This window comes from Oncorhynchus mykiss, chromosome 12, assembly GCF_013265735.2.
Source record: "Oncorhynchus mykiss isolate Arlee chromosome 12, USDA_OmykA_1.1, whole genome shotgun sequence".
NCBI lineage: Eukaryota > Metazoa > Chordata > Actinopteri > Salmoniformes > Salmonidae > Oncorhynchus > Oncorhynchus mykiss.
The window spans coordinates 29,730,146-29,744,964 of record NC_048576.1 but is presented as its reverse complement, the minus strand read 5'-3'; the positions used below and the strand labels follow the sequence as shown (position 1 = coordinate 29,744,964).

The window sequence follows — 14,819 nt, the reverse complement described above, 5'->3', positions numbered from 1 at the left end:
ATGTGAAGGGTGGTGAGAGTTGAGGTGAAGGACAACGACTGGGTGTCGAGTTCTGTTATAAACTTGTAAAGTGGTCAGAGCAGGGTAGACAAGTCAGAACCACTATGACATTTTAACATCATGAAGCACTGTCCAATCTGAGAACAGAGTCCGAGTCTGACAGTCAGACTCTAACACATTTACTTATCTTGCACCTTTTATCAAGAAAGTGCTAAAATGTAGTGGTGTTTGTTCAATTGTTTCGAGGTTCGAATTATACATTGTAATTTAGGTTATCTGCAGTACAAGCCAATGTCTCCCATGAAAGGTATTTAAATAAAATGTTATTTGTCACATGCGCCGAGTACAACAGGTGTGTAAACCTTACTGTGAAATGCTTGCTTACAAGCCCTTAACCAACAATGTTTTAAGAAAAATAAGAGTTCAGAAAAAAATATTTACTAAATCAACTAAAGTAAAAAATAAAAGAGCAACAATAAAATAGCAATAATGAGGCTATAAACAGGGGGTACCGGTACCAAGTCCATGTGCGGGGGCACCGGTTAGACAAGGTAATTCAGGTAATATGTACATGTAGGTAGGGGTAAAGTGAATATGCATAGATAATAGATAATAAACAGTGAGTAGCAGCAGTATAAAAAAAGGTGGGGAGGGGTGTCAATGCAAAAAGTCTGGGTAGCCATTTGATTAGCTGTTCAGCAGTGGGTATGTGGGTAGAAGCTGTTCAAAAGCCTTTTGGACCTAGAGTTGGCGCTCCGGTACCGCTTGCCGTGCGGTAGCAGAGAGAACAGTCTATGACTAGGATGGCCTGAGTTTTTGGCCATTTTTAGGGCCTTCCTCTGACAAGGCCTGGATGACAGGAATTTATGCTCTGGGTACTTGGCTAGATGCCTTGTCCTGATGTCAGGCTAGGTAAGTGGCCATCATCTGCCAGAGGAGAGCAGAGAATAGGATACATGAGTGTTGGAGGAGCTGCATAGGGATTATCATGGTGAATGAGATTACATTAGATTACATCCATCTGCCTGACGCTACCTCTTGACTCCCCCGGTACCTTACTTCCCCTTTCCCCACTAGGTTGAAAACCTAGTTCCCCCAGAGCCTCAGTATTGGGTAGCTTCGACTTTATACAAAATTAGTTTGGATCATCAAATAGTTTTGTTAAATTGCTGTTGACTTTACAGAACTCATTGTTGAAATATTTGACAATTGACTTGTGAATGATTCTGTTACAGCCCACAATAACAAATACTATAACATACCATGGTATAAACACTATTTTGCAGACTTTACTGTAGTATTGAATGTAGTATACTGTAGTTTATTGAAGTATTAACAGTTAGTAAAATAAAACTGTTGTATATACTATAATAATTAACGTAGTGTTTTTGCTGATTGTAGTATACTATTGTATTTACTGTAGTGTTTTTTTAGGACTGTACCAAGCTGTAGTATTTACTGTAGTGTTTTTGCAGACTGTAGAAATTACTGTAGATATTTTGCAGACTTCACTGTAGTATTTACTATAGTGTTTTGTTTTATTATCTTTGTCATAGAAGTGGAGGCTTCCTCCTTCAGAAAACCAACTAGAGAAATACTGCGGTCTGAATGGATAGTACAGCGCTTCTGCTCTATTCTATAACCTGTAGGGAACACAATAGGGTCTGTACTTGGCATGCAGGTTTCTCACTTATGAGTGGCACAAATTGCGAATTGGGTAAGAGGAATGGGCAGGGTATACAGTGCCTTGCAAAATAATTCATCCCCCTTAATGTTTTTCTTATTTTGTTGCATTACAGCCTGTAATTTAAATATTTTTTATTGGGATTTCATGTAATGACCACACACAAACTAGTCCAAATTGGTGAAGTGAAATGAAAAAAAGAACTAAAAAAATTATAGAAAATAAAAAACGGAAAGGTGGTGTGTGCATATGTATTCACCTCCCTTGCTATGAAGCCCCTAAATAAGATCTGGTGAAACCAATTACCTTCAGAAGTCATATAATTAGTTAAATAAAGTCCACCTGTGTGCAATCTAAGTGTCGCATGATCGGTCACATGATCTCAGTATATATATATATATACATCTGTTCTGAAAGGCCCCAGAGTCTGCAACACCACTAAGCAAGGGGCACCACCAAGAAAGTGGCACAGAGCACCATTAAATCCATTATTTTTAAAAATGGAAAGAATATGGCACAACAACAAACCTGCCAAGCGAGGGCCACCCTCCAAAACACACGGACCAGGTAAGGAGGGCATTATTCAGAGAGGCAACAAAGAAACCAAAGACAACCCTGAATGAGCTGCAAAGCTCCACAGCAGAGATTGGAGTATCTGTCCATAGGACCACTTTAAGCCATACACTCCACAGAGCTGGGCTTTACGGAAGAGAGGCCAGAAAAAAGCTCAAGTTTTCCGTTTTTTTGTCTTCTCAAGAAAAAATATTTTGCATCTTCAAAATGGTAGGCCTGTTGTGTAAATCAAATGATTCAAACCCCCCAAAAATATATTTCAATTCCAGGTTGTAAGGCAACAAAATAGTAAAAATGCCAAGGGGTGAATACTTTCGCAAGCCACTGTATGCTAATTAAATACTGTAGTATTTACTATAGTTAAAAAGTGCTGTGTTTTTGCGGACTGTGGGGTTTTACAGACTTTACTGTAGTATTTACTGTAGTATTCTACAGTATTCTCCACCATTCTATAGTAAGTACTACACATTATCGAGAGATACCACAGTGTCTAGTGTAGCATTCTACAGTATACAACACTTTACTGCAGAATTATATAGTAAGTACTGTAGTATTTTATAGTAAAGTGTAATGAAAAAAATAATGTGGGAGATGTCTGCTTTTACTCTGTCAAGTCTTAGAATAGAGTTTATTTTTATGTCAGTGTTATATTATCCTGGGTATTCTATGTCTGACTGACTGACTGTGACTGAAGGAGGGATGAGGATAGACAGACACACTGAACTGAGATAAATAACTTATATAAAATGAAGAAAGGTAACAAAACAGACAGTCCGGTTGTGTTTCTTTCAATCACGTTTATTGATTTCTCTATCATTTTTTACAACGAACATGAGCAAAAAATATATATAAATACAATAACAGCAAAAAAAGATCCAAAGAAAATAGAATTATCAGCCATTTTCATTTTTTGGTGAGACTATCCCAATGTGTTTCAAAGGATTTCTGCCTTAGATCATTTTGAATTATCTGTCTGATTCAAGATAGTCTTAAATCAGGGATACGTTTGCTAATCTTTTCAGGGTGGACCTTTGTGAAAAGCTGTGTCTTGCTGCTTCAGAAGTGAGTTTGAAACAAATAGGTAGTTCACACTAGTTTGCCACATGCAGTGGTCACAGGCGAGTATTGTGCTGTTTGAGGATAAATCCATTGCAGTTACTGTAAATATGCAGCTTTCTGTTGAATCAGTGTAACTGATCAAACCAAGATGATACCCTCCTTCATCTCATCATACTGTGGCCCATATAAAGACATGCACTGTTCATCTGAAAGAGTATCCAGTAGACAATGACTGAGAAAGAGTGGAGCTCTCATCATTGCAAACATTCCATACTGCAAGGTTGAAAACAAAATAGAGAAAGATGGTAACCAAAAAAGAAACGTGTTCTACATTCAACCATACTTGGTATGTGTTCAACCAGAGTCAAGAGTTTACAGGTCAAACACCTACCAGGTAGCACCCCTGTCTTCTTACAATCCAAAGCTAATACATAATCTCCTCTTTACAACAAAATAACAATAAAAATACTTGATCTCTTTTGAAAACAAAACTGTTAAGTGTTTCTATTGTTCAATCTTGAAGATGTGCATTGGCAGACATATAACTGTATATCTATTTGTGAACATAATATTTACACGTTCTTTCTGTCTTCTTCCTCACGCTCATGATGATTAATGCTACTATAAACATGTTACAGCCATTCCAAGAATAAAAACATCATCAGCAACACAGGAAATGAATATATTGCTTTTTGAAGACATCTCCAAATGATCATATAAAAACGGATATATGGAGACAACATTAAATAACATTCGGCGATATTGGGGAACAACACATCTGTCCACCCACCAGGAGGCACTGTTGTTATTTAGTGACACCTGCTCCTTCTGTGCGTAGCATTATAGAAGAATAGGACTTCCTTCATCCTTCATAAATTAAACCCTTTCTCTTAGAGATCTGTGGTCTGTAGATGCAGCACGATTATTTCATACTGTTAAAATGATCATGAATATCTTTGGTTGGAGGGAATGTGGCAGGACTACTTTTTTGTGGGCAGAAAAGGAAAGCATTAATTTTACAATTGGAATATATCCACATATATGTATTTGTGTGGCTACACACACCATGGATACACATTTACTTGTAGATTGAATTGTGAATGGAATGGGCTCATGGGACAAAACATCTTGTGATACAACATGGCAATACATGGGTCACATGGATAAAACCATGATAATAATAATATAGACCTTAAAGGAACTGTGGAACCAAGCACAGTCATTCCTCACCTGACATCTTTTAACAGAAAGGGTGGATGATTCTGTGTGTGTGTGTGTGTGTGTGTGTGTGTGTGTGTGTGTGTGTGTGTGTGTGTGTGTGTGTGTGTGTGTGTGTGTGTGTGTGTGTGTGTGTGTGTGTGTGTGTGTGTGTGTGGACAAAAGAGAGAAGGAGGGGGTTGACACAGGAAGGAGGAACTACAAAGAGAGAATAAAGTACCTGCTCTAGATTATCTGACCAGATTAAGAGATTACAGTGAAATCTCAGCATGCGAAACAGACTGAGTGGAGGAGGAATGCTAACGAGGAAATAGCACTGTTCACTCCATTGTCTCACAATGTCAAAAACAAGGATTATTGGTAGGCCACACGCAACATGGATGTTTAGCATGGAGTCAATTGACTTTGTGTAGTCATCCTCAACGTGTATTATACAGCTATCAAACTAAACAGATTATTTATATACTGATTATTGTTATACTGTCAAGTGTTCATGATGATGATATTACTGAGGTGCAACTTCAACCAAAATGAAGGAAAATTGATTGATATACACCTTATACTGACTGAGCGAAGAAAGGTCCTAAAAGTCAACCCAACCCTTAAGCTGAGTGAACAGATGCTCGAGTTCTAAAAGTGTCGCTATGACGTTGAAGAAGGATCAGAGTCACATTGCCACAATGTCACAGCCAGTGTTCAGCAGCACTCGCTCAGATCCATAGATTCCTCAACTGGTTTTTCTCATTATGTGTACAGAATCAAGGGCTGGATTCAATCTGTATGCCGAAGTTTAGCGTTACGGATTGAATCCAGCCCCAAGTCAGCAGCACATCCAGGGCATCTGTGCGCCAGCACATTGACCATCATTCTAGAGCAAGTTCATAAACTCTCTTGCACATGCTCAACTGTAGCTGCTTTTAGTTATAGTACACCCTCCAACTACAAGGTTGGTTGGTCTGTTGCACCCTTTTTAAAGCAATGTAATGGTAGAGATTCCTACCAAAATAAAAATAAATCAAACAGATTACCGTTATCACCAAACCAGCCGTACAGACATTCTGGCCAATGTAATCAGATGTTGGAGACAGCCTTCAAACTGAGATGCACTATTACAGCAGTAACAAATCATGTACAACTGATTAAAATGGTACCACATGTTTGAATATACATTTCAACAAACGTAGAAACAAAACAAACTCTCTATTTTTCCTTCTCCACAGAACCATAAGCATCTCCTCTTCACAAGAAAAACACAAACCAGTGCAAATCAATACAAAATAGAAGAACAGCATCTCTTTCTTATATGTATACGAGCATGTCAATAGATGCGATGCACATGCAAAAAACTATGAACAAACAAACTAGCCCTAAGCCTTGAGCTGTAGGAACACCGATGTGAACATAAACCATGTAAGGACAATGAAGTGTATATTCATGTTATGGAAGCCTAATCCGATTTATGACCATGTGCAATTCAAGTGTTTATGACAAAAGAGTCCTGTTGAATGTGTATAATGTGCATGATGTGTCATTCTTAATTGATATTGCACGTTGCATATGCATCTTCCCGACCTACAGTATGCATTCTGTCTTGCAAATGGAATTTGGTCATACAAATTAAATGTACAGTACATACTCACACACATACAAACATACACACGCACACACAGACTCAAAGGTCTTGACCTCTGTAGCTCCCCATGTTGGAGATGCTATCTTCTTATGGGTTAAATTGGATGATCACTGCAGAGTGCAGCGTGGTCCCTCCTGGTGGCCAGCAGTTTAACATAGCCTCGTTTATAATTCCCACATAGCAGAGCAGAGAGCTGAGACATGGGGCCTCCCGCCTTCTTAGGGCACTAAAGACAGTACACACATGCAAAATGTCTCCATCTCTCCCTTCATCCACAAAAATATGTTTTTTCATCGTATGTTTTAGCTGTTGGATTATTTTTTAAGCGCAACAAAATAGACATACTGATATAAGGTTATGATATATAAATAGATATACACGGTTGTATTGTATTTTGTGTATATTTGTATATAGAGGGGCACTCTATAGGGAGGCAGAGATGAAGGAGCAACAGTAAACTGGTAAGAGGCGTTGCTTCTCCTTGCAAACTTTGAAATCATTCATGTTTATGTCCACTATATCCCCTAGTTAGTCATGCAGTATAAACAGACTTCACCTCAAACTAATTTACAGAAAAGAATCAAAGCTCACACACAGAAACAGAGACAGAATTACCACCCGTTTAACTCCACCATTCTGACATCATCACTCCACTGGACATACAATGCCCGACATCTAGGGTAAATTGAAGTTGTAAACATATTCTATTCGACAAACGGAGGGTGTTAATTCTGTCTCTGTATGTGTGTATGTGTGTGTGTGTGTGTGTGTGTGTGTGTGTGTGTGTGTGTGTGTGTGTGTGTGTGTGTACCTGTGTACAGAAGGTAGAGGTGGGTGGACATGTTAGTGAGAGAGAATGTACATCTAGCCTTTAGTGTTGATCCTCAGTTTGAAAGACACTTTCCCCGCAAACTTGTCTCTTACACTCCCAGGAGGAATGTTGTTGGAGATGATCCTGCACTCGATGTTGATGTCTTCATTGAGGGTTATGTTGAGGAACTTGATGGCAACCAGCGGCTGGGAGTAGTTCACCTGGGAGCAGTTAACCATTTTCAAGATATTGTTACGTAAGCTTTAAGCATTCTTTTTCAGCAACATTTGATCTATAACATGTTGAAAGCACAGGCAACATAATGTGTAATAACATTAGAAATGACATTGGAACAAAAGATGAGTTAATCTAACCATAAAAGAAAGGTTTATAAGTGATGATTTCTGAGTGTTGCCAGGTTGGTATATGGGGGGTTCTCACCTGAGCTTTCTTGCCATAGTAAGGGTAGTACATGAGGTTGAAGGTGCCATTTTCAGGGTAGTACTCCACCTCTCCAATCTTATCAGAGTCTTCTTTCTGCAGGGGCAGAGGATCAAGGCCATTAGTTAGAGCATGTTAGAGCGTGTTCTGTCGGAAGTGTGTGGGCGAGCAGGGAAAGACTGCCCAATCTGAAGGACTGGATGAGCTTTGAAAGGACACCATGACAATTAGAGTATACTATGTATTTACATTTACTTTAGCCATTGTGTCTACCTGAATATGCTATGGAATAAAGCTGTTGAACCTCTATATCTTGGATTATAAAATGACGAGGGTGCTAGCGTAGCGCTAGCAACTATACACCACATATCTACTTCTCTATCTGTCACTAAGATCACTACAGTGGCACCCTTACCCATTCATCTTTGCCAACCTTGTACCTCTGAGAGTGTAAGGACAAAATGGACGGTAATAGAAAAGAAGAGAACAACAACAACATACACATAGGGTTTGAAATGAGGAAATGACATTGTGTCATGCAACACAGATGAGCAAAGAAAGACACAGACATGAAGGATGGTAATGGGGGACATAGATGAGAACAAGAGACATGATGGGTTCATTCTGGGGGAGAGAGAGAGAGAGAGAGAGAGAGAGAGAGAGAGAGAGAGAGAGAGAGAGAGAGAGAGAGAGAGAGAGAGAGAGAGAGAGAGAGAGAGAGAGAGAGAGAGAGAGAGAGAGAACTGAAAGAGAGAGAGAGGGAGACAGAGAGGGAGAGAGAGAGAGAGAGCGAGAAAGAGAGAGAGAGAACTGAAAGAGAGAGAGGCTCACCTTCGCTCCACAGGTGACAAATGGAGCCTGGCCATCCTTTCCTGGCAACATCCCAATGACCTAGAATACAGACAGACCAACAGACAGACATGCGTTAACCTGGGAGTTCCACCACCATCCCCACTTCATCCCTCCTTAAAGCGGATCCAGTCAACTGATCATTGTTGTGATTGTCGATATAACAATTTCAAAATTGGCCAACATTGTTTGTATTTAATTAGTATGATTTCTTCCAGGTTCCCAACCATTCACATGACTGCTCCATCCCCATCTCCCTTACGTCTCCTAGCAACATGCCAAGTTCTTCCCTCCCCAGCCGTTCTCTGCTCTCTGCTTCTCCCATACCCGGTTCAGCTTGATGATGATGCATGGTTTGCCAGCCTGGTATCCATAGGTATGGTCATCAAGGCCAGAGCATTTTTCTAGAAAGGTGCGGTTGAACTGGCAGGAGCGCTTGGGGTTGTTCTTCACATCACCACTGTCTGCCTGAATAAAATACTGGTCCGGTGTGCACTCTTCATTCTTCTCAGCCTGCAGAGAGTTGTTGTAGGCTGGATGGGGGAGAAATACAGTTTCACCCTGTTGTTTTCCACAATAGAAATGTGATTTTGTGGGACAGACACACAGAGAGGCTGAGACAAGCTGACAGACAGACAGACTCACGGGAGAGGAAGTTGTCCAGTGTCTTGATGTACATGTCCCAGGTCTCAGTGTTGGTGGTGTTGTAGGAGATCTCCATTGCCTGTCCCCTGGGTCTGATCATCATGCCTGCAGAACAGAGAAGAGAGAAGATGGGGAGGGCTTTTAGCCAACATCACATGTATACTACACTATGTGTGATTGTCCGGGCTGTTACTGACTATACAGTAGCAGTTGTAAAGAGACTTGCCAAAATGTTAGCTTGATTTCTGAGGTTTTAGTGTATCAAAACCTCTTAGAATGTGGTATTGGTGTGTTGGTGTAATAGTTCATCCTACCTGGTGTGCCAAGCCTGTCCTGCCAGGTGGGTTTGTAGTCATCCAAGGTCTGCAGCATGACATACATGGTGAGGCAGAACATGCCTGCTAGGAAGATGTAGAACACTAGGTAGAAGAGCAGGATGAGGCCTGGGAGGGAGACGACCAGCAAACAGATACAGCATTAACATCACACAAGATCAAAGGAAAGGGAACATTCAACAAAATATGGCTATTCCCAAAATGGCACTCTACTACCTATACAGTGGGGCAATTTCAGTTGATGGCCATTCCATATTCCCCACTTATACGGAATAGGGTGCCATTTATTATTTGCCCTGTGTTATAACAAAGCCTGAAATGCTGACAAGTGAAAATGTAATGTGAGTAGGTGTTATGTTGTCTATGATCCAAGTCAATGTTTGGACACTTTCTCTGCATTTATCAAACTATACCACTCTCTCTATATTTATCACACTATACCGTGCCGACGATCAAATACATGAAAAGACACAGGAGGTAAGGAGTAATCCTCTTTACTTCAAACTAGAAGCCTTTACTTCCTTCTATATAGTGTATATATATATATATATATATATATATATATATATATATATATATATATATATATATATATATCGCACTCTCTCTCTCTCTCTCTCTCTCTCTCTCTCAAACATACACTACAAAAAAATGTTTCAATGAATGGATATTGAATATCTATCTAGTTATGGAAACAGTAATTAGACATGCACCCTTCTCCATACATGTCTGAACTCACACTGCCGACAACACACAACCTGCACATAAAGACACACGCCCTTCCCCCAGTCTTAAACCAGGCTGATTAATCCAGGATGAATGTCTGGTCTTTGTCCTAATGAATTATTAAGTAACACTAACAATGAGGGAGTGAGCCGGCGATGAGGGGGAGGGTAAAAGAGAGGGAGGGAGGAGTGGTGACAGAAGTAGAAAGGGGAGGAGGAGAGAAGACCCCTGGAGATTAGGGCAGAGGGTCAGGGGATTAGCTGCCATGCACAGTATTCCACTAACACAAACCGTATGGAGACCAAACCAACACGGTAACATATCAACATTGGGCCCAAAGGGAACGGGTGGCTATTGAACCATTCTGTTGGGTTGATAAGATAAAATCACCACAGCTGCTAAATATTATATGGTCATATAATGAATATAATGAATAAAACAGGTGAGTTGACTGAGCCTATCAGTAGCCCTCCTTCCCTTCCATCTGCCATCTCAGCATTGTCACCTGAGACCAGTCCTGGGGAGTAGGCCTGTTGTGTCTCTGCTAGATGGCCCCCAATGTGGAGCTCCACACCTGGGCCCTGTCAAAGAACAGCATGAGGGTTCCCTCTGTCAGCAGGCCTAGAGCTGTGTGGAGCCATGGGCCTCACAGCACAGCCAGGCTTACAGGGATCCATAACCAAATAGCAAGGGGAATCTCCTCCATGGGATAAAGTTACGAACACTGGAGCTTCTTGGTGAGTGAGAGTGAATGTGTAAGTGTGTCTGTCTGCCAGTCCCCAGGGTGAGGGGATCTACGTAGACATGTAACCTTATAGAGAGGATCGTAAGCAGAGAGGAGAGCAGAGCGGCATCCTGTGGGGTGGGGTGAGATGTGGTGAAGAGAGATAGGGATGGAGCAGGAGCTGTGTTACATAGTGTGTTGGAAGGACAAACTCTGCTGTACAGGCCCTGGGTCTAGCCCTGGCTCTGGTACAACCAATGCCAAGAGGGACTACCATCAGGGAGGGGAACCTGACATTATTTATCTGATCTAACATTATGGGGCGTCATGGTAACCACAGATACCACCCATCCCTATCCCTGTGGGGAGACAGACTGGGTGTTGTGTGCAAACCCAGAGAGAGGGTCAAGAGGAGTGTAGAGAGGGTCAGCTTCCCCCTGACCACACCCAGTTCACTGGCTGTCCTGCTTGACCTCTCATCACCATGTCCCGGCCGATGATGGACACCGTGCCCTCTCTCTTTCACTCTTCCTCCGCATCTCTTTTCACCCCCCCCCCCCCCCCCCCCCCATCACCGGGAGAGTTGAAAGCAAAGAACAAAATGGCGGGGCTGAATAGGCCGGTAGCATCCTGTGCTTTCCCTCCTACAATGGCAACATGGATGTCTCTTTTCTTTTTGTTTGTTTGATTAGCGTTCAAACGCGGTGGACACTGTTTTGAAGCTGGGTTATGAAACAAGAGGCTTTGAATGGAAAATGTGGTAAGGATAAAAGAATATGCATGTGATATGGCTGTTTTAATATTCATGTACTTTTGAAATTGCCGATGGATCTAAGAACTATTTCCATAATTGTGAAACACACACACACACACACACACACACACACACACACACACACTTGCATTTCCACAAGGAACAGCAGTGCCACCATGACTGGGCTGGTTTTCTACCCCGTCTTATCTGAGCAGTGTGCACTATTAGTGGAAAAGTGGCCATTACACTAGCTAGATTACTGTGTGCATAAGATTGGTGTGGTTCGTCTATACGTCTCCATCTTTGTTCTGTGGGCTGTGGAGGAGGTCAGAGCTGATTAAAAGACAGATACATGTGGACTAGCTGGATACGTGGGTCACTTAGGCGCAGACAGGTAATAAGGATGTACTAAGTTCAGGGACCATGTATAGGCTATAAACGTTTTGGCTCACTACAGAAATAGCCTAATTAACAAGCCTTAGAGAGTGCAGCTTAACCAGGCCACCAGTCCTCAAAGCATATGGGACACACTGAGCTGGATGAAGGAGTGCATTCTGGGAGAATTACTGCAAAGGAAACTACAGTCAGTGAACACACCACTCAGTAGACCTATGACTTACATTTCTCTCCATTCATCAATATCGTAGCAAGGGCACGGTTTCTTGTGGAAATGCGAAATGCAATGTGTGTGAGTATGTGTGGGTGTGTGTGTGACATCTCAAATCATTGCATTTACATTAAAGACAGATTACATCCGAAACCATTCTGATTAGCTGTACAATCAATTAAAGAGAATGTTCTGAAATTGATACAGTTTGATTTGACAACTACAATTGATACTCCGCTAGCCAGCCAATGAAGTCATTAGATTAGGATTAAATCCTGCACAGATTTACTCACACTAAGAGAGGAGAGGGCTGGGGGGTTGGAGGTGATACAAATAGAATGTGGCCCTCAGCTTTACCCAGATTAAAACGCCTCAATGTCATTAGAAAAGAGCTATTTGAAATAGTTGCAGGCTATTAAGGGCGTTGTGGTCATCGCTTAAAATCTCGGATGCTAGACTACATTACCTATTTTATTTCAGATCTTGTCAGTGCAGATTATTATGCTGATCTTGACACTAAGCAGACGATACAACTTTAATCTTATACATTTGATTGTTCATTGAAACAAAACGTACATTGTAACTGATTGCAAATAGCCTATAGTTGAAGTGAATACCGCAAACCCACTACATTTGTGTTTGGTAAAGCCAATTGAAGTAACTTTAATAACAGGTCAGGTTAATAACTTCTGAAGCTATTTGAAGTAACAACTGGCCCTCACATCTCAGGAAGGGGTGCTCTGCGCCAGAAGACAGCTTAAGTAAAGACCATTAAATCTAAAGAGGCCTACTGTAGCCTTTAAAAAGTAGGCAACAACAGAGAATGGTATTTAAATGGTGTGCACTGGCATATTAATTTCATTAAAAATATTGGCACTGCCTCCTCCACCCTTATGTCCAGACGCATTGCGCAGGAAAACTCAGTGGCATAAATTAATAAATGAAAAAGAATAATGCAGGGAACATTTTGCCCGCTCCCACAAGGGCAATCCACACATAATGCCCGCATTTGAATTTCAGCACCGCCTTGCACTGGAAAGCGACCAATCTCATTAAGCGATCGCTCGGGTGAGGCTGCGGTTTCAAATTGCGCATTGAATGCTGCACACATTTTACATTTCTGCTGGGTCACATTATTTTACTCTTTACGCATTCATAAGTATTCAAGCAGCACAAATAAAGGGTGCTCATGACATCATTGTGAAACCTGTAGCCCACTAGAAGGTGCTACGGACCTGCAATTATGTTAGAGCAGGGATGGGCAACTCCATTCCTCCGGGGCCTGATTAGTGTCACACTTTTGCCCTAGCCCCAGCTAACACACCTGACTCCAATAAAAACGAATCATATTCAGTTTAGAATGCAATTAGTTTCATCAGCTGTGTTTGCTAGGGATGGGGAAAAAGTGTGACACCACTCCGGTCCCTGAGGACTGGAGTTGCCCATCCCTGTGTTAGATGTAGAGGGGCCATCTGTACTGCATTGCTGCAGGCGACCATTACTAAGTAGAAGACTCACCCCAGCTGCTCCCTGTCCTGCCACAAAATTCTCGGGTCCTGGAGTTCCATATGAAGTCCTTCCAAGTGCTCTTCTCAGCATCCTTTGCCATTTTGCTAAATTTGTTTAATCCACGGACTGTTACCGGGCGTTATAACCTAATGTAATAGGCGTTTTGGTGAGATGTGAAATGTTTTACTCTGATAGGATGCAGAAAGTCGTTAGCGAGCGCACAAATGACGAGCTGTTTGAAAGAAAAGGATGAACAATCCGGCGGCTCCGTGCTACTGTATCTAATTACAGTCAATCTATACTAAACGACGGTGGTGTTGACACTACACTCAGCACAAACCCGGTATCAGCCCTCCCCCAGATCTAGTTAGCATGCCGCAGAGTTTTGATGAGTGATGCAGAAATGTAGTGATACTGCGGTAAAGCGTTCTCTCTCTCTCTCTCTCTCTCTCTCTCTACCAGCCTCTGTCTCGCTCACCCTCACTTACCCCTCAAGCATCACCCCCTCCCCTACCCATCACTCCAACCCATCGGAGGAGAAAGCTACAATCATCCTCCTCCCCTCTCACCAGAGAACACCAGCAGCCAACCAGCTTGCCTCTCTAACCAATCATATGCGCGCTACAACCTGTGTTGCTCGCTTAATGGCAGAACAAGGATTTGAGTGAAAAGCATTCCAGCAAATGATATAAGCTCTTGGGATTCCTCATGCAGCTCGTGCATGTGTGTGAAGACAGTGGTGCTGCTCAGAAATTAGGCTCTTGAACATAGCTCATATAATAACATCCATCTAAACAAAATGTCTCCCCCCTCAGCATCCCCTCCCTGAAACCCACACTGTTGAATAATGCAGATTCCTCTGAGGATTTATTCATTATGTTGCGGTTAATTCCCATGCAGTCCTCTAAACCCGGCTGTCATGAGGGAAGGAGGAGAAGGAGGAAGGACCATATGGTGCTGCCTCACACAATATCAATATGATGCTTATTTGCACACAACTGGCAACTGATGTCTATGAAATAGGGAATGTAGCTCACTGCTTATTTTCGAGGGAGTTGCCTTAGCTAAATTGAGTTGCCTTAGCTAAATTGATGCATTGTGTGGCAGGGGCGTCTGGTCTGCCAGTCAGTCTCATAGCAGTGCAGAGGTCAAGTCTAAAGGCTGTTAGATTACTCTGCTGTACTTCTGGTGCCATAGGATGTGCCACCAGCATTCATTCGCATCTCAGTGTGTGTGTGTGTGTGTGTGTGT

General features: G+C 41.9%; 1 protein-coding gene across 1 annotated transcript; it reads right to left on the bottom strand.

Moving 5' to 3' along the window:
* Positions 1–3,034: 3,034 nt before the first annotated feature.
* On the bottom strand, positions 3,035–14,039 carry LOC110537387 (sodium/potassium-transporting ATPase subunit beta-2). Its single transcript, XM_021623401.2, has 7 exons — positions 13,578–14,039; positions 9,228–9,356; positions 8,914–9,018; positions 8,596–8,801; positions 8,251–8,310; positions 7,420–7,515; positions 3,035–7,199 (listed from the first exon to the last, which is right to left on the bottom strand). Exons 1-7 carry the CDS (start codon positions 13,666–13,668, stop codon positions 7,032–7,034), a joined length of 855 nt encoding a protein of 284 aa, XP_021479076.1. The 5' UTR covers positions 13,669–14,039; the 3' UTR covers positions 3,035–7,031.
* Positions 14,040–14,819: the final 780 nt, after the last annotated feature.